Genomic DNA, 22872 nt, shown 5'->3' on the forward strand with positions numbered 1-22872 from the left:
TATACCAAAAATTTAAGATGGCACTTATTCACAAGAAAGAAAAAAATTTACTTAATACCGAAAAATTGACATCTATACTTAAATTTAAATTTGTCCATAAATTCCAATTTCATAATTTTTTAATCTATTTTTCAATTCAACAAATTTAATTAAAAATAAAACAATAAACTTATAATTAATATAACGTAATATTAGAATTAATTTAAAAGACATACTTTTTTTTTATAGTGAATTACAACATTACCAAAATTTGGATCTTACATCTTTAAAACTTCTAAATTTTTGAAAATAAAGTTTGGATCTTACATCTTTTGAACTTCTAAATTTTTGAAAATAATTTAAAAATAATTATTTCATAACATTGCAACATTCACATAATAACAACTTAGTCCAATAATAATAATTTAAAGTCTTATAATAATTAGGTCAATTACACAACAAATATAATGCACAATTTTTTTACCATGCGGGCCCAACAGCCAGGTCTGGGTAACCCAGGCCTTGGTCCAAACCCGATTTAATAAATTAGCGGGTTCCTTTATTGAAACCTCGGGTATAACCAAGTCACAACAAACCCGGGCCAAATAAACCCCAAAAGTGACCAGGTCCAGACCGGGTCTTCGGGCCAAGCCGTGTCATTAGCACACCTAATTTCTAGTTTTCTTCCTAGATTCTCTATTATCTGCAGGGTATTGCTTTTTAATCAATAGGTTGCGCATTGCTGTTTTGACAGCTTCAGCTGCAGCCAAGAAAGCAGTCTCATCAACAGAAGCACTTCCTTGCACGTTTCTAGCAGCTTCTCTCCACCAGGTATCTCATCGTCTCCCAAAACTACTGGCTCTAGTGCAGCATCAATAGCAGGGATTACTTGCACGCAAGCCAACAGCGGGCAGTTACAAGCAGGTAAACTAGAAACACCAGTTACCATCCAGGCAACTAGGAACAAAGGTTCCCATCAGTTTAAATTCCTGTCTCTAGAAAAGGTTTTGTGGTTGCTACACTCTTACACAGATAACGCATGAGTTGACTTTAGAAATCTAACATTATACATGAAGAATAGATCACAATGAAAGAAGGCACACTAAATATGACAGCAATCATGCAAATGAGTGTCATTTAAAAAATGTGTTATCATATTTCTTACCTTGGAAACAGAAAGTGTGGGTGCAGAAACATCGCAGCTGAACCATACTGTTCCTTGCAAGCTAGAGTTGTATGAAATATAAACAAGTCAGGTAATGAACAGAAGATTATACTGGACTAATATGGCATGACTGAAGAATGAAAGACTTACCTTTGGATGGCCACAGCAATAAGCAAACCACTGATGGTGGTGCACAAATAAGTAACAGCATGGCCATGCTCTTCTGCTTCACCATTAGACTCTAAAAGTCCTGCCTTTGGAAACAGAAGGCGAAGATCAAGAAAGTCAGACTCATCACCCCGGGAAATAGTAAGCGCGCGGAACCTTATTTATTAACGAGTATTTGACAAGTCAAGCAATAATTAACAAAATGCATTCACAATTGACTGAGAAATAAAAATTATACAACCCTAGGATCAATTGGGATATATACAATGGCTATACCTTAGCAGCAACCTCACAAGTATCTAGGAGCACGCCAGAGGAGAAATCCCACAATGGAACCTGCAGAGATTTTGCTTAACTTTTGCCTAACACGGAATGATTTAAGTATAAGACATAAAAACAATGTCCGAGTCCCTAAGGATAGAATTGGTTACTGACCGTTGAATCACCACTGCCAGAGACAAGAAGGCCTTGAGGGCATTCCGAGCATGAACAAACGCAAGGCAGGATAGACCTCCCTCCTTAGGATAAAAAAGAGATGTTAGCTTCACAATTTTGCTAGGAGGTGAAATTCCAAAAGTAAAAACTGCTTAATTGCAATCTTAATCATTTGACACGAGTTATAACCTAATGGGCAGAAAGGCAAACTAGTCCTTACGATCATAGAAAGTGGGCATTGTGAGTAATCAAGAAATCAAACACAGCAGCAAGCATGATGATTAAATAGAATCAAAACTCACTCTGTATGGCAACCAAACTTGTCAGCGAAACACACGTGGCAACCATCCTCGCTTATCGCAACCGCACTCACCCTCTTCTCCGACGACACCGTGCAGACGCAGCGCCACGATTCCGTGGACCAAATCTTGACAGTTTTGTCGTCGCGGCGGACACGAAGAGCTTCCGTCTGGAGCCGAATCTGATAGCTCTGATTGAGTCCTTGTGGAAGGGTGCACCGCACTCGTCGACTAGAGAAGCAGCGGAACCAGCACTGTGCGTGTGTATGAAAAAAGTTTTGAAAACGGTTAGGTTTGTCGTTAGTTAGTGGTTTGGGTTGAGAGAAACTTACAGGAGGTCGAAGACACGAAGGTCGGGTCCAACGGCGACGACGACGGAGGTTTGTTCCGGGTGAACCGCGATTACTGCCGGAGCTACTTCAACGTTGTCTCGGTTTGATTCTGCTTCTGCTTCTTCCATTTCTTTTTGCTTTCACTGACTTTTCAAAGTTGGATTTAAGAACGAAAGAGCGTGGATAGCAGTTTCGTCATTTCCGCAAACACGCAGTATCGTTGTTAGGGTTTTCGTGCTTCACTACTCTTTCTTTTGGGCTTTCGTGACTCTAATTAAGCCTAATCAACATGTTACTTGTCACTTATCACCCAAAATGGTGTTAAGCCCCCGCTTTGATATTGAAATTCGTGAGTTGTACTGTTTTAGTCTTCTAAATTTTAATTACACTAAATTAGTTTTTTAGATTTAAGAAAAATACATCACGGTTAGCCCTTCTCCTAATTCTTATCATTGGAATACTGATGTCGACAGTAATATAGCCAATTCTTGCCACACTGCACAAAATAAAATGACGTCATTTTTAATTTGGTGTTAAACACCTCTTTGAACAACATCATTTGTATGTGATGGAAAATAAAACGTTAACATCTCTATTTTGTCTCCACTCTTTGTCTTCTACTTCTCCATGAGTGACGCAGAGAAAAAAATTTTCTCTTCTATGAGTGACCCAAAATAACAAGTGATAGTTGCAATAGAATTTCTGGAGACCATTAGAACATGACGTTTGTTGTGCAATTGTCGGAAGAGTTCGTTTGCCACTACAAGGATCTTCTATCTCGTCACCAAGGTTAGTGAGGATCATATTTTTTTTTTAAATTTAATGGAATGCTGTGATATTTGTTGATCATGGTTAAGTATTTTGTATATTGTCAGTCCATAAGTTTTGAAGCTAATTTTGTGCTAGGATTTTGTTTTGATATTTTGTAGGACTGTATTTAGGGGTTTCTTTTTATGCTCTGTTCCGATGGTAGAACAATCAGCACCTTCACATGAGTGATTGTGTTTTTTTATGATAGTTTCTATGGCTTTTATGAATGTTATTGATGAAAACTGTCTTAAAGTTATTAGTGTGTGTTACTGTTGTTGAAAATAAATTCTTTTGAACCATGCAAATGGATGTGCAGTTAGATATTATGTTTTACCATAGAAAAAAGTTTTAGAAAGATGAGAATGAGATAACTATTTATTCCCCTGATAAAAAGGTATGTGTTGGTGACATTAATCAAGATACTTTGGATGTATTCTCGATGAGGAATTATTATAAAAATTAGGATATATGATAAGATAGAAGAATGTTGGTGGCATGTTTGATGCGTGAGCATCTTTCCTATCTTTTTCTAGTGAATTTGCATTTAATTTGTTGAGTTTAATCAAGAATTAATTATCTTTTAGCCACTATGGATGTTACTTTGAGTCGTGTGAAATTTTGTTTATTTTAGGTAGCATTTGGCTGGATTTGATGGAGTTTCCGCAGAAAAAGAGAAGAAGGCGAATGATGCTGTCAACCCTGACCTCTCTGCACTCAAACCTAAATATCTCGAGCTACAGAGGACCAATGAACGTGATTCTAAAAGCGTTAGAAAGCTAACTTCTAGAGCTTTCCAACGATGTATAATAGTCCATATTTCTTCTCCACCAGCGCAACCAAGGTTGCACCTAACTTGAGATTTCTCAAGTTAGGCGCAAGGATGAAAGAAGAACGCCCAAGAAGCTCTGCCTAGGCTGCGCTCGAGTTAGGCGCAATGCTCAACAACAACACGCAAGAGAAGTTACTCCTTTCAAGTTAGGCGCAGGATATACTCAAGTAAGGTGCAGTGCTCAAGCAATGCACACCAACACACACTGGTGACTCCAAGTAAGGCGCAGCTCCGTGCCAAGTTAGGCGTGCCTTCCTACGAAGCAAGTGGTCCCCATTCATCAATTGAAGACGCGCGAATTGTTTTAATTAATTCTTATTTAAATTTTATTTTTTATTTTAAAATAGGAAAAGATATTATTTAGTTTTTAAAATTATAATTTAAAATTAATTAGGATTAGATATAAAAGAGAAAAGAAACTTCTCTTCTAGGGATTATTCCATTCTATTTTCATTCTGTAAATTACAGTTTACCTGAATCCTAGTTTTCCTCCCTGAACCATGAGCAACTAAACCTCCACTGTTAATGTTATGAGCTCTGTCTATTTGTATGGATTGATTCTATTGTTTTTCTATTTTAATTCATGTACTGATTTATAATTTAAGAATTATTTTCGTTCTTTTTCTTATGAAATTGGGTGGAACAGAAGTATGACCTCTTTCTAATTGAGTTCTTGTATAACTTGAAAAAGCTCTTTACTTGAACAACAGCTTGAAAATATATTCTCCTAAATTTCTAATTATCTGGATTTAACGGGATACGTGACATATAATCCTCTTATATTTAGGTAATTAGGATTTCTGTGGCATATAGCTAGAATTGAACGTCACCCCTTAATTGGAATTAATTGACCAAGGAATTGGCGGTTGATGAATTTTAGAGGAGACTAGAAAGGTCTAAGGAATTAGGGTCTAGTCACATAGGTAGTGTTTGTTTTGAGGTACTGAGACAGAGACTGAGAGACCGAGACTCAGTATCGTGTTTGTTAGTTCAGAGATTGGTACTAAAATTTCTGTCTCTGTCTCTAAAATTTCAGTATTTCAGTACCTCCAAAAAGTAAGGACACAAGAGACTGAAATTTTTAGAGATGGAGACTGAAACTTTAATAACATTTTATACCTAAAATACTTTCATTTCAATTAATTAATTCCAATTTTACTTTTTGTGCAAATTAAATTAGAGTTTCATTCTTGTTTCAATTCCTGTCTCCCATTTTGCACCAAACAGAATACTGAGATTTATTTCAATCCCTGTCTCTTAGTCTCTGTCTCTCAGTCTCAGTCTTTTCATCTCTGTCTCTCCACCAAACGCTACCATATAGTTTGCCATGAATTAAATCTTACATGATTAAAATAGTTAATAAGAAAAGTCAATCCGAAAAATAGATAACTCTAAAACCTTAGCTGCTCTCTCCATATTTTATTCCCAACTTATTTATTTGTCTGTCTTTTAATTTTCTGAAATTACTGTTTAATGCTCTTTGAACTCTCAAACACCATTTTCTGTTTGTCTAACTAAGTAAATCACTTAACCATTGTTGCTTAGTCCATCAATCCGCGTGGGATCGACCCTCATTCACTTGAGGTACTACTTGGTACGACCCGGTGCACTTGCCAGTTAGTTGTGGTTGTAAATTCCGCACCAAATTTTTGGCGCCGTTGCTGGGGATTGATTGTGATTGACAACTGCTGGTTGTTTGATTGATTAGATTAGATAATTTTGCTTTTAATTAGTTTTATTTTAGTATTATTAATTCTTATTTTTCATTTATTTTTTTCTCTTTTCGTTTTGTTTTCTTCTTAATTTTTTTCTTCTTTTTCGTTCAGCATCCCCTCCCCTGTTTCGTTTTCTGTTTCTTCTTTTATTTTTATTATTCTTTATTTTATTTCTTTTCAAAAAAAATTCTGTTTTTTCTTCTTTACTTTCCTATTTATCACATGGTGCGTTTAATTCTTTTTGGTGTTTTGTGCTAAGGAAAAATAATGGAGAGAGATCACATGGGTTACTACTCACACTCAATGAGTGATTCTCATTATTGTGGATGGGGGAACTACCCGAATTTTGGTTGGCAAAGTCAAAATCAAAGAAACTTCAGTGCTCCATGTTCCAACTATCAAGAGCCATCATCTCCCTATTCATACCAAGAACCACCACCTCCCTATTTATATCAAGAACCACCATCTCCACATTCGTACCAAGAACCACCACCTTTCTATCCATATCAAGAACCATCATCTTTCTACCCATATCAAGAGCCACTATCTCCCTTTTCATACCAAGAACCATCATCTTTTTACTCTTATCAAGAATCATCATCTCCTTCTTATTCATATCAAGAGCCACCATCTCCTTATTCATATCAAGCACCATCAGATCTTGAGCTTCTCATTAAAAAAAATCATACATGATATAAAGACGAGTGTCAAAAATGTAGAGAAATATGTGCAGTTGATTATCAAGCCCCAAGAAGAGAAACAAGCAAATTCCTTCCCAAGAGATATAATGTAAGATCCTATAGAAGAAAGTGAGAAAATCAATCAAAGGAGTTCATACTCCAGTGAATTAGAGAACTTTCCACCCTCACACATGGAAGAAGAGGAAGATGCAAAAACAAAGGAGGAAGATACACCAACAAAGAAGGAAGATGCACAAAAAAAGGAGGTTGTAAGGGATGAAAACAATTATGGGAATCTACACTCCAATGAAGCAGAGAGTGGCATAGAGAGTGAGTTAATTCAAGAAGTTCTTGATGAAGGGTACACTCTAACCATCACACAACACCCAAATTTTGAAATCAAAGAAGTGAAGGCAACCAAGAAAAGCACTAAAAAGGGGATTGTGACCAAGAAACAAAAGAAAATATCCATGAAAAAGAGAAGGTCAACAAAAAACAATCCAACCTCTACACCAACAAGCAAGGTGAATCAAGTTAAACACAGTAAAAGAAAGCTTGTTAGGAGTAATTTATATCAGGGGGCACTAATTTTCACCTCTCCCCTCTTGGAGATATTTCTTTTAACCAACTGGAAGAAGAGGAAGAAAATTCAACAATTAAGTATCAAGCTAGTGACATTAAAGAAGCGCTTGTTGGAAGGCAACCCAACTACTAGTATCCTTGGTTTTGCAGTTACTTTGGTTTTAATTTCATAGTTCTTTTTATTTTAGCATTATAGTTATTTTAGTTTTGATTTTAAATTACTTTATCAATTTTTTTTTGAATTTTTCTTGTTTTACATGTGTTGTGTTTTGGTTATGCAAAGTGATTAGAATAGGAATAAGAGCAATTAAAAAGAATTTTTGATACCCTGGAGTTTTACTTTGCTTGGGGATAAGCAAACTTTTAAGTTTGGTATTGGAGGAGCACAGCCGGAGGAATGAGATGGCCACTAGGATAACTGAGGTGGTTGAGTTCTTTTCATTCTATATTTCCTCTCATTCTTATTATGTCATATTCCTGTTTTCTGTTTATTTTATTATTGCATGATCCTTTATTAGATAAATTCCTAGGTTCTAGTTTAGTTCTACTATTTTGAAATTTTCTGTTATTTGCTTTAATATTGAAAGGTGTCTCATGTACTGCCCACTGAGCTTGAAATAAAAAAGAAAGAAGAAAAGATGTAGTGCATGAGAAATTGGGTTTAATTTTAAGAGTAGTATCATTTATGCAAATGTGGTGGTATTTTTGTGACTCTGAATGCATGACATGAACAGTGCATATTTAAATTTGAATCAAAGAATGTTGATGTACAAGGAACAGGAATTTAGAGAACTATTATGAATTCTCTGCAATAAGTGAAAGTTTAATCCTTGAAGCAGAAGAAACAGCAAAAGAAAAATAAAACCAAGGTCCAAGGCTCTGAGTATCAATGACTAGGGAGGTCAGACATGATTAAAAGCTCAAAGAGTTGTTTCCCTGGTCATATGCTTGTGGTGTGATTGTGTCAAGTAATCCTTGAGACAGAACACCAAGAGTCGAGATCAAATGCATTTGACAAGAGTATGCCAAAGGCTTTGAGCACCACTGTCTAGGAGTAACTGAAAGAAAAATCAGAACTTAAAGAGAGTTCCCCAGTTAAGTGCTTGTGGTGTTTTTGTGTCAAGTGAAGCTTGAGACAAAACATTTAAAGTCACGGCTAGGCTCAAGGTGCAAAGCACCAAAGAAAAGAGCATCAAAGGAAATTTGCTGTGTTCAAGGATTAAATTGAAGTACAAAAGATTAGAATTCATAATATTATCCGGATTCTAATTCCGAATGACAGTGACAACCTTCTGATTCAAAGGAGAGTGAGATGCCAAAACTATTCAGGATTACAGTTGTAAACCCCACTATAAGAAGAGACATGAGCTTAATCGAACTCTCATTCTCATGCGAATTCACATCCTAAGCCTATATTAGTTTGGTTGCTTGAGGACAAGCAACAATTCAAGTTTGGTGTTGTGATGCATGAGCATCTTTCCTATCTTTTTCTAGTGAATTTGCATTTAATTTGTTGAGTTTAATCAAGAATTAATTATCTTTTAGCCACTATGGATGTTACTTTGAGTTGTGTGAAATTCTGTTTATTTTAGGTAGCATTTGGCTAGATTTGATGGAGTTTCCGCAGAAAAAGAGAAGAAGGCGAATGATGTTGTCAACTCTGACCTCTCTGCGCTCAAACCTAAATATCTCGAGCTAAAGAGGTCCAATAAACGTGATTCTAGAGGCGTTGGAAAGCTAATTTCTAGAGCTTTCCAACGATATATAATAGTTTATACTTCTTCTCCACTTGTGCAGCCAAGGTTGCGCCTAACTTGAGATTTCTCAAGTTAGGCGCAAGGATGAAAGAAGAACGCCCAAGAAGCTCTGCCTAGGTTGCGCCTAACTTGAGATCTCTCAAGTTAGGCGCAATGCTCAACAACAACACGCAAGAGAAGTTACTCCTTTCAAGTTAGGTGCAGGATATACTCAAGTAAGGCGCAGTGCTCAAGCAATGCACACCAACACACACTAGTGACTCCAAGTAAGGCGCAGCTCTGTGCCAAGTTAGGCGTGCCTTCCTACGAAGCAAGTGGCCCCCATTCATCAATTGAAGATGCGCGGATTGCTTTAATTAATTCTGATTTAAACTTTATTTTTTATTTTAAAATAGGAAAAGATATTATTTAGTTTTTAAAATTATAATTTAAAATTAATTAGGATTAGATATAAAAGAGAAAAGAAACTTCTCTTCTAGGGATTATTCCATTCTATTTTCATTCTGTAAATTACAGTTTACCTGAATCCTAGTTTTCCTCCCTGAACCATGAGCAACTAAACCTCCACTGTTAATGTTATGAGCTCTGTCTATTTGTATGGATTGATTCTATTGTTTTTCTATTTTAATTCATGTATTGATTTATAATTTAAGAATTGTTTTCCTTCTTTTTCTTATGAAATTGGGTGGAACAGAAGTATGACCTCTTTCTAATTGAGTTCTTGTATAACTTGGAAAAGCTCTTTACTTGAACAACAGCTTGAAAATATATTCTCCTAAATTTCTAATTATCTGGATTTAACGGGATACGTGACATATAATCCTCTTATATTTAGGTAATTAGGATTTCTGTGGCATATAGCTAGAATTGAACGTCACCCCTTAATTGGAATTAATTGACCAAGGAATTGGCGGTTGATGAATTTTAGAGGAGACTAGAAAGGTCTAAGGAATTAGGGTCTAGTCACATATAGTTTGCCATGAATTAAATCTTACATGATTAAAATAGTTAATAAGAAAAGTCAATCCGGAAAATAGATAACTCTAAAACCTTAGCTGCTCTCTCCATATTTTATTCCCAACTTATTTATTTGTCTGTCTTTTAATTTTCTGAAATTACTGTTTAATGCTCTTTGAACTCTCAAACACCATTTTCTGTTTGTCTAACTAAGTAAATCACTTAACCATTGTTGCTTAGTCCATCAATCCTCGTGGGATCGACCCTCATTCACTTGAGGTACTACTTGGTACGACCCGGTGCACTTGTCGGTTAGTTTGTGGTTGTAAATTCTGCACCAATGTTCCTAGGAGGAGTTTAGATAGTGGTTTAAGAGCTCTGAATTCTGATGATGAATTAAGAGAGACGTGTTTCATGGCTCAAGAGAATGATGGACTAGTTGATATTTACTTTGAGCATGCAGTGTCATCACCCGAACTTCTAGAGGGGAAAGAGATTGTTCTGTATGTTGATGATGAGCATGATGAGCTCAGAGTGGTTGGTGAATCCAAGGTCAAGATGGAAAACAAAACCAACCTTGAAGCACTAAAAAAAGATAACCCTGCCAAGCCTAATGAGAAAGATGTAACAATGCCTGGCAATGAACCCCTAGCAAGCAAGATCCCAAAACAAGCTAACTACCCCCTGTCTCACAACAATGAACCCCGAACCACATCCAATTTTAATCCCAACGAAGGTAATAAGCCCACTGCCCTGGCTGATAACTGGTGCACGAAATTAAACTTCGCACAACTGAACAAACAAGTGCACTGGGTCCTCCAAATAATACATGAGTGAGTCAGGGTCGATCCCTCGAGGATTGTGATTTGAAGCAAGTTATGGTTATCTTTTAGATCTTAGTCAGGCATATAGAAAAGTTGTTTGTTTGTTTAAAACACATAAAAGTAAAATAAAGAAAACGTTACTCAATTGATGGTGAAAGCAATGATAAGAAGATGGTTAAGGCTTCGGAAATGCTTTATTCTTCTGGATCAATTCGGTTTTACTGTCTCCTCCAACTGTGAATGATTTCTTCTTTGGCACGCTGTATGTGATCAACGCCTTTCTTGAGAGGTAGCCGATTCTCCTCTAGAGCTGAACCCCAGGGTTAGTGTAGATCCAGTCTGATTGAGGGTGAAGATCCTGCAGTCCATTCCCCTTAGTGAGCCTATTCAAAACGCCATAGACAAGGTTGAATCTTCCAGATCAGAGAATGCTTCGCCTTTGGTTCTAGCCTCTACCACAAAGACTCTAATATTCCCATACCTCGGCTGAACTGGTGTCTCGAGAAGTCCCCAACAAAGTCGTGGATTAGCCGTCTAAGAGATGTATAATCAAGCTAGTTGTTCATCATTGTCTGATGAAAGACTCACTCTGAACCTATGTAGAATGAGATAACCTTATGCCGCTTTAACGCATTCATAAGGATGAAGAACGAAGATACATCTTAGAATAGAGAATCAGACACGGATTGAAGATAGAACAATAATACTTTCATTAATCCATAAAGCTCAGCAGAGCTCCTTCCCTCAACCTAGGAGGTTTAGAGACTCATACTGATAGAAAATACAATGAAAACATGTAAAGTGTTCGAAAAGGTCTCTTCGACTCTCTCAAAAGTGTAAAAGTTCTCAAATAAATACTAGACTGATGACTAAGGATTACATAAGAAGGGTAAAACAGTCTTTTAGTGCAAAAATCCACTTCCGAGGCTCACTTAGTGAGTGTTTGGGCTGAGCTTAAGTGATCTCCACGTGCTAGGATGCTCCTTGGGAATTGAACGCTGGTTGGGGACACCTTTATGGGCGTTGGACATTGGCCACTCCTCTTTGGGCGTTGGACGCTTGGACTAGGGTAGATGGCTGGCATTGAATGCCAGTTTTGGGCCTTTAATTCTGAAGCAAAATATAGACTATTATATATTTCTGGAAATCCCTGGATGTTAGCTTTCCATAGCCGTTGAGAATGCTCCATTTGGACTTCTGTAGCTCCAGAAAAGCTCTTTTGAGTGCAAGAAGGTCAGATCTTGACAGCATCTGCAGCACTTTCTCTGTCTCTGAATCAGACTTTTGCTCCAGCTCCTCATTTTCAGCCAAAAAATACTTGAAAGTGCATAAAAACAAAAAACTCAAAGTAGAATCCAAAAATGTGAATATTACACTAAAACCTATAAAAACTTAATAAAACTTAAACAAAACATACTAAAAACTATATGAAAATGATACCAAAAAGCGTATAAAATATCCGCTCATCACAACACCAAACTTAAACTGTGGCTTGTCCCTAAGAAACTAAAAACAAAGTAGGATAAAAAGAAGAGTAAGATACAATAAATCTCAGAGTTGTCAATGAAGCTCAGTTTCAATTAGATGAGCGACACTTAATAGCTTTTTGCTTCTGAATAGTTTTGGCATCTCACTATCCATTGAAACTCAGAAGTGTTGGTCTCTTTAGGAACTTAGAATCCAGATGATATTATTGACTCTTCTAGTTTAGTTCTTTTTTATTCTTGAACATAGCTTTTTAGAATCTTGGCCGTGACCCTAAGCACTTTGTTTTCCAGTATTACCACCGGATACATAAATGCCACAGACACTTAACTGGGTGAACCCTTTTGGATTGTGGTTCAGCTTTTCTAGAATCCCCAGATAGAGGTGTCTAGAGTTCTTAAGCACACTCTTTTTGCTTTGGATCACGATTTTAACTGCTCAGTCTCAAACTTTTTACTTGAGACCTTCACACCACAAGCATATAGTTAGGGACACTGTCCATTTGGAGTGCTTAGGCCAAGATTTTGTTTCTTTTTGGCCTTCCCAACCATTGATGCTCAAAGTCTTGGATCCTTTTACCCTTGCCTTTTGCTTTAAAGGGATATTAGCTTTTTGCTCTTGCCTTTTGGTTTAAAGAGCTATTGGCTTTTTCTCTCTTTTTATTTCTTTTTCTGCTTTTTTTTTTTTGCATAAGCATATAATTTTTTTCTTTTATTGTTTTTTTTTTTTTGCTGCTTTTTCTTGCTTCAAGAATCAATTTTTGGATTTTTCAGATTACCAATAATACTTCTCCTTTTTCATCATTCTTTCAAGAGCCAACATTCTTAATTCCAATTTCAATTATGCACTGTTCATTCATACATTCAGAAAACAAAAGCAATGACACCACATCAAGATAATTGAACTATTCTTAAGATAAAGTCAAAATTCATGTATCTCTCAATTCTTTTTCAAATAAAATTTTCTTTTAAGTAAGGTGAGAGATATATGGAACATTTTATAACTTTAAGACATAGATGATCATGCAACAAGAACAAGAGAACAGACAATAAAACATAACAGAAAATAGAAAAATAACATAAGAAAAGGGGATTAAGAGAACGAATCCACCTTAGTGATGGCGGCTACTACTCCTCCTTGAGGATCCAATGTAGTGCTTGATCTCTTCAATGCCACACCCTTGTCTCTGTTGTTCTTCCCTCATATCCCTTTGATCTTCTCTTATTTCATTGAGGATGGTGGAATGCTCTTGATGCTCCAACCTCAATTGCTCCATATTAATGTTCAATTCTCCAAGAGAATTATGCAATTGGTCCCAATAGCCTTGAGGAGGAAATTGCATCCCTTGAGGTATCCCAGGGATTTCTTGCTGAGGCGGTTGCACAGGCTCATGTGCATGCTCTCTAGTTTGCTCCATCCTCTTCTTAGTGATGGGCTCGTCCTCCTCAATGAACATGTCTCCCTCTATAACAATTCCAGCTAAATTGCATAGGTGACAAATAAGGTGAGGAAAAGCTAACCTTCCTTTGGTGGAAGGCTTTTCAGCTATCTTGTACAATTCTTGAGGTATCACCTCATGTACTTCCACCTCACTCCCAATCATGATGCATTGAATCATGATGGCTCTGTCAATGGTCACTTCTGACCGATTGCTAGTAGGGATGATAGAGCGTTGGATGAATTCCAACCATCCTCTAGCTACGGGCTTGAGGTCAAGCCTTCTTAGTTGAATGGGCTTGCGTTGGGAATCCCTTTTCCACCGTGCTCCTTCCACACAGATGTTTGAGAGCACTTGATCCAGTCTTTGATCAAAGTTGACTCTTCTAGTATAAGGATGTGGGTCTCCTTGCATCAAAGGCAAGTTTAACGCCAACCTCACACTTTCCGAAATAAAGTCCTAGAGTCTCCGTCGGACCATGTGACGATCGGGATTTTTGTCGGTAAAGAATTTTCACAGATAAGTTCTCGTTGCAAGTATAGCTTCTAGACCGGCAAGGAATCCTTTTCGTGCAAAATTTTGGTTGTCACGAGTAACAAACCCCTAATAATATTGATAACTGAAGTATTTAAACCTCGGGTCGTCTCTCAAGGAATTGCAGGGAGGTGTTCTTATTATTGGTTATGAGTTGTGTAAATCGGGGTTTTGGATTGAGAAATAAGAAGAGAAAATTGCAAAGAAAATAAATTAATAACAATAAAAAGCCTTGACTAGGAGAGGATTAATCATAAGTTCTATCCTTGTTGGATTTCCCAAGATTAATAGTAAAAGGTTGTTGTTATTATTTAGTTAACCCTTACCGAATAAGGGAAAGTCAAGTACATAAACCAACGTCTGTCATAAGTCCTAGTCCTCTTCCTTGGGAAGGTCTAGCATTAGTGCTCAGAAGGCCGGCCTACAACTTTCAATTATCACTAGGCTCTTGAGTTTCCCAACTCAAGGGTCTCCTATTAATCAACTCCCAAGTCAAGTTGAGAGCTACTCCATTAGATAGAACAATACTATAATATTAATAAATTCCTAAAATTGAAGATATCCATATGTAACTATGAACAAAGTAAATAGGGATTAAAAGATTAAGGAAATAGAAAACAAACTAGAATGATCAAGACTTCAACGGGGTAGTAACTCTATCAATATCCAACTCAAAAGCATAAAACTAGGAATCCTAAATCCTAGAGAGAGGAGAGAGCCTCTCTCTCTAAAAACTACATCTAAAACCTAAAATTGTGTGAATGAGAAGTGTCTGATGTGTTCGATCCCCTTTTCATTCTGCCTCTAATCTGTGTTTTCTGGGCCTGGAACTGGGTCAAAAGGAGCCCAGAAATCGCTGGGAACGATTTCTGCAATTTCTGCACGTGGCGCATATCACGCGTACGCGTGCGTCACGCGTGCGCGTCATTTTGGTGAAATCCCTTATCACGTGCACGCGTCAGTCACGCATACGCGTCGCTGCTCGCTGGTCATCTCCATTATTTCTTTGTGTTCCTTCCATTTTTGCAAGCTTCCTTTCCATTCTCCAAGCCATTCGTGCCCTATAAAGCTTGAAACACTTTAACACACAGATCACGGCATCGAATGGTATATAGAGGAGTTAAAATTTGACAAATTAAAAGCTCAGGAAGCGAGTTTTTAGTTATAGCATAAAATCAGGAAGGCAAACATAAAACATGTGAATTTTATTAATAAGTGTAGGAATAATCTGATGAATTCCACTCAATTCAGCACAAAATAAATCATAAAATAGTGGTTTATAAATCACCCCACACTTAAACATGAGCATGTCCTCATGCTAAGCTTAAGCGAAGCTATTAAAGAGTGAAGGCAAAATGGTAGGATGTATGAAAGGCAATGCAGTCTATCTAGATGTGAGCTACCTATATGCATCATAATATTCTAATTACCATATATATATATATATATATATATATATATATATATATATATATAAGCATACATGTAGTCAAATTGAGTCAAATTTCCAAAAAATATATATGTACAATAAAAAAATCATATAGTAACTAGTTTATTATAAATAGGACCTTTTACTATTGTATTTTCATCTTGAGATCATCTTTAGATCATTTTGAGACTATCTTTGTATCACTTTTGATCTCTCGATCACGTTTAGGGGGCTGGCCATTCAGCCATGCCTGGACCTTCACCACTTATGTATTTTCTACGGTGGAGTTTTTACACCTCATAGATTAAGGTGTGGAGCTCTGCTGATCCTCACGAATCAATGCAAAGTACTATCGTTTTTTCTATTCAATTCATGCTTATTCTTACTCTAAGATATTCACTCGCACCTCAAACATGATGAATGTCATGATCAAGTGACACTCATCACCATTCTCACTTATGAACGCGTGCCTGACAACCACTTCCGTTCTACATGCAAAAGCTTGAAGTGTATGTCTCTTGGATTCCTGGTGCACAATGCATGGTTGCCTCTCCTGATAACAGAGCTTTCCATTCCGTGAGATCATAGTCTTCGTGGTATAAGCTAGAATCAATTGGCATCATTCTTGAGATCCGGAAAGTCTAAACCTTGTCTGTGGTATTCCGAGTAGGATCTGGGATGGGATGACTGTGACGAGCTTTAAACTCGCGACTGTTGGGCGCAGTGACAGTGCACAAAAGGATCAATGGATCTTATTCCGACACTAGTGAGAACCGACAGATGATTAGCCCTACGTAACCCGTAGCCGGACCATTTTCACTGAGAGGACGGACGGTAGCCATTGACAACGGTGATCCCCCAACATACAGCTTGCCATGGAAAGGGGTATGCATGATTGGATGAAGGCAATAAGAAAGCAGAGATTCAGAAGGAACAAAGCATCTCCATACGCTTATCTGAAATTCCCACCAGTGAATTACATAAGTATCTCTATCTTATTTTATGTTTTATTTATCTTTTATTTATCAAAAACTTCATAACCATTTGAATCCGCCTTACTGAGATTTACAAGATGACCACAGCTTGCTTCAAGCCGACAATCTCCGTGGGATCGACCCTTACTCACGTAAGGTATTACTTGGACGACCCAGTGCACTTGCTGGTCAGCTGCACGAATTTGTGAAGAAAAGTGTGCAATCACGATTCCGTGTACCAAGTTTTTGGCGCCGTTGCCGGGGATTGTTCGAGTTTGGACAACTGACGGTTCATCTTGTTGCTTAGATTAGGTAATTTTATTTTATGTTTAAGCTTTTATTTTAATTTTTGAAAAAAAATATTTTATTCTGTTCTTCAGAATTTTTAAGAATGAATTCTAGAGTTTCAGATGATACGTGAAATCTGGCTGGCTATTAAGCCATGTCTGATCTTTCGGACCGAGGCTTCAACTTATCATCACAAGAGCTCGTTGATTTCTATCAATCTTGCTGTTGAATTTCATGACCTGCTAAAGCTTGGCTGGCCATTGGCCATGTCTAGTGTTTTGGACCGAAGCTTTCACTTAAAGCTTGGCTGGCTAGCAAGCTGGTACGCGAAATTGTGATCTCAAACAATCCCCGGCAACGTGAACAATGACTTGGTGCACGTTATTAATCTTAATTCATAATTTGTCACAACTCCGTGTAGCTGACCAGCAAGTGCACTGGGTCGTCCAAGTAATAAAACCTTACGTGAGTAAGGGTCGATCCCACGGAGATTGTTGGTATGAAGCAAGCTATGGTCATCTTGTAAATCTCAGTCAAGCGGATATCAAATGGTTATAGAGTTTTCGAATATTAATAAATAAATAAACAGAAAGTAAAGGTAGAAATACTTATGTAATTCATTGGTGGGAATTTCAGATAAGCGTATAGAGATGCGTTCGTTCCTCTGAACCTCTGCTTTCCTGCTGTCTTCATCCAATCAATCCTACTCCTTTCTATGGCTGGCTTTATGTAAGGGCATCACCGTTGTCAATGGCTACTTTTCATCCTCTCTGTGAAAATGGTCTGATGCGCTGTCACTGCATGGCTAATCATCTGGAGGCATCACCGTTGCCAATGGCTGCATCCCATCCTCTTTGTGAAAATGGTCCGATGCGCTGTCACAGCATGGCTAATCATCTGGAGGTTCTCGATCATAATGGAATAGGATTTACTATCCTTTTGCGTCTGTCACTACGCCCAGCACTCGCGATTTTGAATCTCGTCACAGTCATTCAATCCCTGAATCCTACTCGGAATACCACAGACAAGGTTTAGACTTTCCAGATTCTCATGAATGCCGCCAGCAATCTAGCTTATACCACGAGGATTCTGATTAGGAGATCCAAGAGATACTCATCCAATCTAAGGTGGAACGGAAGTGGTTGTCAGGCACGCGTTCGTGGGGGAATGATGATGATTGTCACGTTCATCACATTCATATTGAAGTGCAAATGAATATCTTAGAAGCGGAATAAGTTGAATTGAATAGAAAAATAGTAGTACTTTGCATTAATTCATGAGGAACAGCAGAGCTCCACACCTTAATCTATGGAGTGTAGAAACTCTACCGTTGAAAATACATAAGTAAAAGGTTCAGGCATGGCCGAATGGCCAGCCCCCAAGAGTGATCAATAGATCAAAAGATAATCCAAAGATGTCTAATACAATAGTAAAAAGTCCTATTTATACTAGACTAGCTACTAGGGTTTGCAGAAGTAAGTAATTGATGCATAAATCTACTTTCGGGGCCCACTTGGTGTGTGCTTGGGCTGAGCTATAGCTTTCCACGTGCAGAGGCTTCTTTTGGAGTTGAACGCCAGGTTGTAACGTGTTTCTGGCATTCAACTCTGGTTCGTGACGTGTTTCTGGCGTTTAACTCCAGCTGCAGCGTAGAACTGGCGTTCAACGCCCTTTTGCGTCGTCTAAAATCGAATAAAGTATAGACTATTATATATTTATGGAAAGCCCTGAATGTCTACTTTCCAACGCAATTGGAAGCGCGCCATTTTGAGTTCTGTAGCTCCAGAAAATCCACTTTGAGTGCAGGGAGGTCAGAATCCAACAGCATCAGCAGTCCTTCTTCAACCTCTGAATCTGATTTTTGCTCAAGTCCCTCAATTTCAGCCAGAAAATATCTGAAATCACAGAAAATTCTGCAAACTCATTGTAAAGTCCAGAAATGTGAATTTAACATAAAAACTAATGAAAACATCCCTAAAAGTAACTAGATCCTACTAAAAACATACTAAAAACAATGCCAAAAAGCGTATAAATTATCCGCTCATCACAACACCAAACTTAAATTGTTGCTTGTCCCCAAGCAACTGAAAATCAAATAGGATAAAAAGAAGAGAATATACTATAAATTCCAAACTATCAATGAAACATAGCTCTAATCAGATGAGCGGGACTTGTAGCTTTTTGCCTCTTGAATAGTTTTGGCATCTCACTTTATCCATTGAAGTTCAGAATGATTGGCATCTATAGGAACTCAGAGTTCAGATAGTGTTATTGATTCTCCTAGTTCCGTATGTTGATTCTTGAACACATCTGCTTTATGAGTCTTGGCCGTGGCCCTAAGCACTTTGTTTTCCAGTATTACCACCGGATATATAAATGCCACAGACACATAATTGGGTGAACCTTTTCAGATTGTGACTCAGCTTTGCTAAAGTCCCCAATTACAGGTGTCCAGGGTACTTAAGCACACTCTTCTTTTGCTTTGGACCTTGACTTTAATCGCTCAGTCTCAAGTTTTCACTTGACACCTTCACGCCACAAGCACATGGTTAGGGACAACTTGGTTTAGCCGCTTAGGCCAGGATTTTATTCCTTTAGGCCCTCCTATCCACTAATGCTCAAAGCCTTGGGATCCTTTTTATTTACCCTTGCCTTTTGGTTTTAAGGGTTATTGGCTTTTTGCTCTTGCCTTTTGGTTTTAAGAGCTTTGGCTTTTTCTGCTTGCTTTTTCTCTTTTTTTTTTCTATTTTTTTTTCGCTAATTTTTTTTTTTGCAAGCTTTGTTCTTTGCTGCTTTTTCTTGCTTTAAGAATCATTTTTATGATTTTTCAGATTATCAAATAACATGTCTCCTTGTCATCATTCTTTCAAGAGCCAACATATTTAACATTCATAAACATCAACTTCAAAAGACATATGCACTGTTCAAGCATTCATTCAGAAAACAAAAAGTATTGTCACCACATCAATATAATTAAATTAAGTTCAAGGATAAATTCGAAACTCATGTACTTCTTGTTCTTTTGACTTAAAACATTTTTCATTTAAGAGAGGTGATGGATTCATAGGACATTCATAACTTTAAGACATAGTTACTAAATACTAATGATCATGTAATAAGACACAAACATAGATAAGCACTTAACATAAAAAATGAAAAACAGAAAATTTAAGAACAAGGAATGAGTCCACCTTAGTGATGGTGGCGTTTCCTTCTTGAGGAACCAATGATGTCCTTGAGCTCTTCTATGTCTCTTCCTTGTCTTTGTTGCTCCTCCCTCATTGCTTTTTGATCTTCTCTAATTTCATGGAGGATGATGGAGTGCTCTTGATGTTCCACCCTTAGTTGTCCCATGTTGGAACTTAATTCTCCTAGGGAGGTGTTGATTTGCTCCCAAAAATTATGTGGAGGAAAGTGCATCCCTTGAGGTATCTCAGGGATTTCTTGATGGTGAGCTTCCTCATGTGTTTCTTGAGCTCCATGAGTGGGCTCTCTTGTTTGCTCCATCCTTTTCTTAGTGATGGGCTTGTGAGATGAATCTTTCCATCTCTCATGGCTCAAAGGTGGAAGCTTTTGTCTTCCCTTTCCTCTTTCTTGAGGTTTCTCTGGCCTTAGGTGCCATTAATGGTTATGGAAAAACAAAAAAAGCTATGCTTTTACCACACCAAACTTAGAATGTTGCTCGCCCTCGAGCAAGAGAAGAAAGAATAGATGAAGAAGAAGAAGAAGAAGAGATGGAGGTGAGTTGATGGTTTGAATTTGAGTGGGTAGGTGTAGGTGGGAAAGATTGGATGGATGTGAGTGGTGAAGGGGGTAATTGGGAAGAGAGATTGAGGTGATTGGTCAAGGATTTTTGGGAAAGTGTGTTATAGGATTATTAGGAGGTAAGGTGAGAATATGGGTGGGTTTGGGTGGGGATCCTGTGGGGTCCACAGATCCTGAGGTGTCAAGGATTTGCATCCCTGCACCAATTAGGCATGTAAAATGCCTTTGCATACAATTCTGGCGTTTAAACACCGAATTGATGCTTGTTCTGGGCGTTCAGCGCCCAGATGCAGCATATTTCTGGCGTTGAACGCCAGCCAGGTGCTTGTTTCTGGCGTTCAGCGCCAGCTCTTCCTCAGTATGCATTTCTGGCGTCTGAACGCCAGAATGCTGCTTGTTTCTGGTGTTCAATGCCAGAAACATGCTCTGTTCTGGCGTTGAACGCCAGACAGATGCTCCTTACTGGTGTTTAAACGCCAGTAAGATCCTCCTCCAGGGTGTGATTTTTCTTCTGCTGTTTTTGATTCCGTTTTCAATTTTTATATTTATTTTGTGACTCTACATGATCATGAACCTAATAAAACATGAAAGAACAACAAGAATAAAATTAAAATTAGATAAATAAAAATTGGGTTGCCTCCTAACAAGCGCTTCTTTAATGTCAATAGCTTGACAGTGAGCTCTCATGGAGTCTTACAAATGTTCAAAGCATTGTTGAGACTTCCCAACACCAAACTTAGAGTTTGGATATGGGAGTTCTAGTTGACTCTGTACTGAGAGAAGCTTACTGTGCTTCCTCTCCATGGTTATAGAGGGAGATCCTTGAGTTTTAAACACATGGTTGTCCTCATTCAATTGAAGGACTAGTTCACCTCTGTCAACATCAATCACAGCTCTTGCTGTGGCTAGGAAGGGTCTTCCAAGGATGATGGATTCATCCTCATCCTTCCCAGTGTCTAGGATTATGAAATCAGCAGGGATGTAAAGGCCTTCAACCTTTACTAGCATGTCCTCTACTTGTCCATAAGCCTCTTTTCTTGAGTTGTCTGCCAACTCTAATGAGATTCTAGCAGCTTGCATCTCAAAGATTCCAAGTTTCTCCATTACAGAGAGTGGCATGAGGTTTATTCCTGACCCAAGGTCACATAGAGCCTTCTCAAAGGTCATGGTGCCTATGGTGCAAGGTATTAGGAACTTTCCAGGATCCTATTTCTTCTGAGGCAATCTCAGTTGATCCAATGCATTTAGTTCATTGGTGAACAGGGGAGGTTCATCTCCCCAAGTCTCTTTACCAAATAAATTGGCATTCAGCTTCATGATTGCACCAAGGAACTTGGTAACTTGCTCTTCAGTAACATCATCATTCTCTTCAGAAGAAGAATACTTATCAGAGCTCATGAAGGGCATAAGAAGGTGCATTGGAATCTCTATGGTCTCTAGATGAGCCTCAGAGTCCTTTGGTTCCTCAGAAGGAAACTCCTTATTGATCACTGGACGTCCCAGGAGGTCTTCCTCCTTGGGATTCACGTCCTCCCCTTCTCTTATAGGTTCGGCCATGGTAATTAATTCAATGGCCTTGCACTCTCCTTTTGGATTTTCTTCTATATTGCTTGGGAGAGTACTAGGAGGGGCTTCAGTGATTCTTTTACTCAGCTGGCCCACTTGTGCTTCCAAATTTCTAATGGAGGACCTTGTTTCATTCATGAAACTCACAGTGGCCTTAGATAGATCAGAGACTAAGTTTGCTAAATTAGAGGTATTTTGTTCAGAGTTCTCTATCTGTTGCTGAGTGGATGATGGAAAAGGCTTGCTATTGCTAAACCTGTTTCTTCCACCATTATTAAAGCCTTGTTGAGGCTTTTGTTGATCCTTCCATGAGAAATTTGGATGATTTCTCCATGATGGGTTATAGGTGTTTCCATAAGGTTCACCTAAGTAATTTACCTCTGCTATTGCAGGGTTCTCAGGATCATAGGCCTCTTCTGCAGAAGGTGCCTCTTGAGTACTGTTGGATGCAGCTTGCATTCCATTCAGACTCTGAGAAATCATATTGACTTGCTGAGTCAATATTTTATTCTGAGCCAATATGGCATTCAGAGTATCAATTTCAAGAACTCCCTTCTTCTGAGGCGTCCCATTACTCACAGGATTCCTCTCAGAAGTGTACATAAATTGGTTATTAGCAACCATGTCAATGAGTTCCTGAGCTTCTGCAGGCGTTTTCTTTAGGTGAATGGATCCACCTGCAGAGTGGTCCAGTGACATCTTTGATAACTCAGACAGACCATCATAGAATATATCCAGGATGGTCCATTCTGAAAGCATGTCGGAAGGACACTTTTTGGTCAGTTGCTTGTATCTCTCCCAAGCTTCATAGAGGGATTCACCTTCTTTTTGTTTGAAGGTTTGAACATCCACTCTAAGCTT

The 22872-nt window shown here is 38.1% G+C and overlaps 1 protein-coding gene and 1 non-coding gene across 5 annotated transcripts; one reads left to right on the forward strand and one right to left on the reverse strand.

Annotated features, from left to right (window-relative positions):
- Nucleotides 1-375: 375 nt before the first annotated feature.
- On the reverse strand, nucleotides 376-2664 carry LOC107645354 (uncharacterized). 4 transcript variants are annotated; one of them, XM_016349364.3, is made up of 7 exons: nucleotides 2379-2650; nucleotides 2050-2300; nucleotides 1748-1830; nucleotides 1589-1648; nucleotides 1295-1398; nucleotides 1145-1205; nucleotides 376-936 (listed from the first exon to the last, which is right to left on the reverse strand). In XM_016349364.3, exons 2-7 carry the CDS (start codon nucleotides 2093-2095, stop codon nucleotides 922-924), a joined length of 369 nt encoding a protein of 122 aa, XP_016204850.1. In that variant the 5' UTR covers nucleotides 2096-2300; nucleotides 2379-2650; the 3' UTR covers nucleotides 376-921. The 4 variants fall into 4 exon arrangements, with proteins under 4 accessions (XP_016204850.1, XP_016204849.1, XP_016204848.1 ...); XM_016349363.3 differs by having other exon boundaries at nucleotides 376-1037; XM_016349362.3 differs by having other exon boundaries at nucleotides 376-1205; nucleotides 2379-2664.
- Nucleotides 2665-22764: 20100 nt separating this feature from the next.
- On the forward strand, nucleotides 22765-22872 carry LOC148554424 (small nucleolar RNA R71). Its single transcript, XR_015887549.1, has one exon. It is a non-coding gene; the product is annotated as a small nucleolar RNA R71 (small nucleolar RNA).

The sequence above is a fragment of the Arachis ipaensis genome, chromosome B6 (genome assembly GCF_059453495.1).
Source record: "Arachis ipaensis isolate K30076 ecotype BB chromosome B6, ASM5945349v1, whole genome shotgun sequence".
Lineage (NCBI taxonomy): Eukaryota > Viridiplantae > Streptophyta > Magnoliopsida > Fabales > Fabaceae > Arachis > Arachis ipaensis.

What these genes read in the sequence shown, in the direction of transcription:
- LOC107645354 (XM_016349362.3), bottom strand. Translation starts at nt 2,095, where the DNA reads ATGGTTGCCACGTGTGTTTCGCTGACAAGTTTGGTTGCCATACAGA. An exon ending in AAGTTTGGTTGCCATACAGA is followed by an intron (nt 1,831 to 2,049) that starts GTGAGTTTTGAT and finishes TTTTATCCTAAG; the next exon opens with GAGGGAGGTCTATCCTGCCT. An exon ending in ATTGCTGTGGCCATCCAAAG is followed by an intron (nt 1,206 to 1,294) that starts GTAAGTCTTTCA and finishes ATACAACTCTAG; the next exon opens with CTTGCAAGGAACAGTATGGT.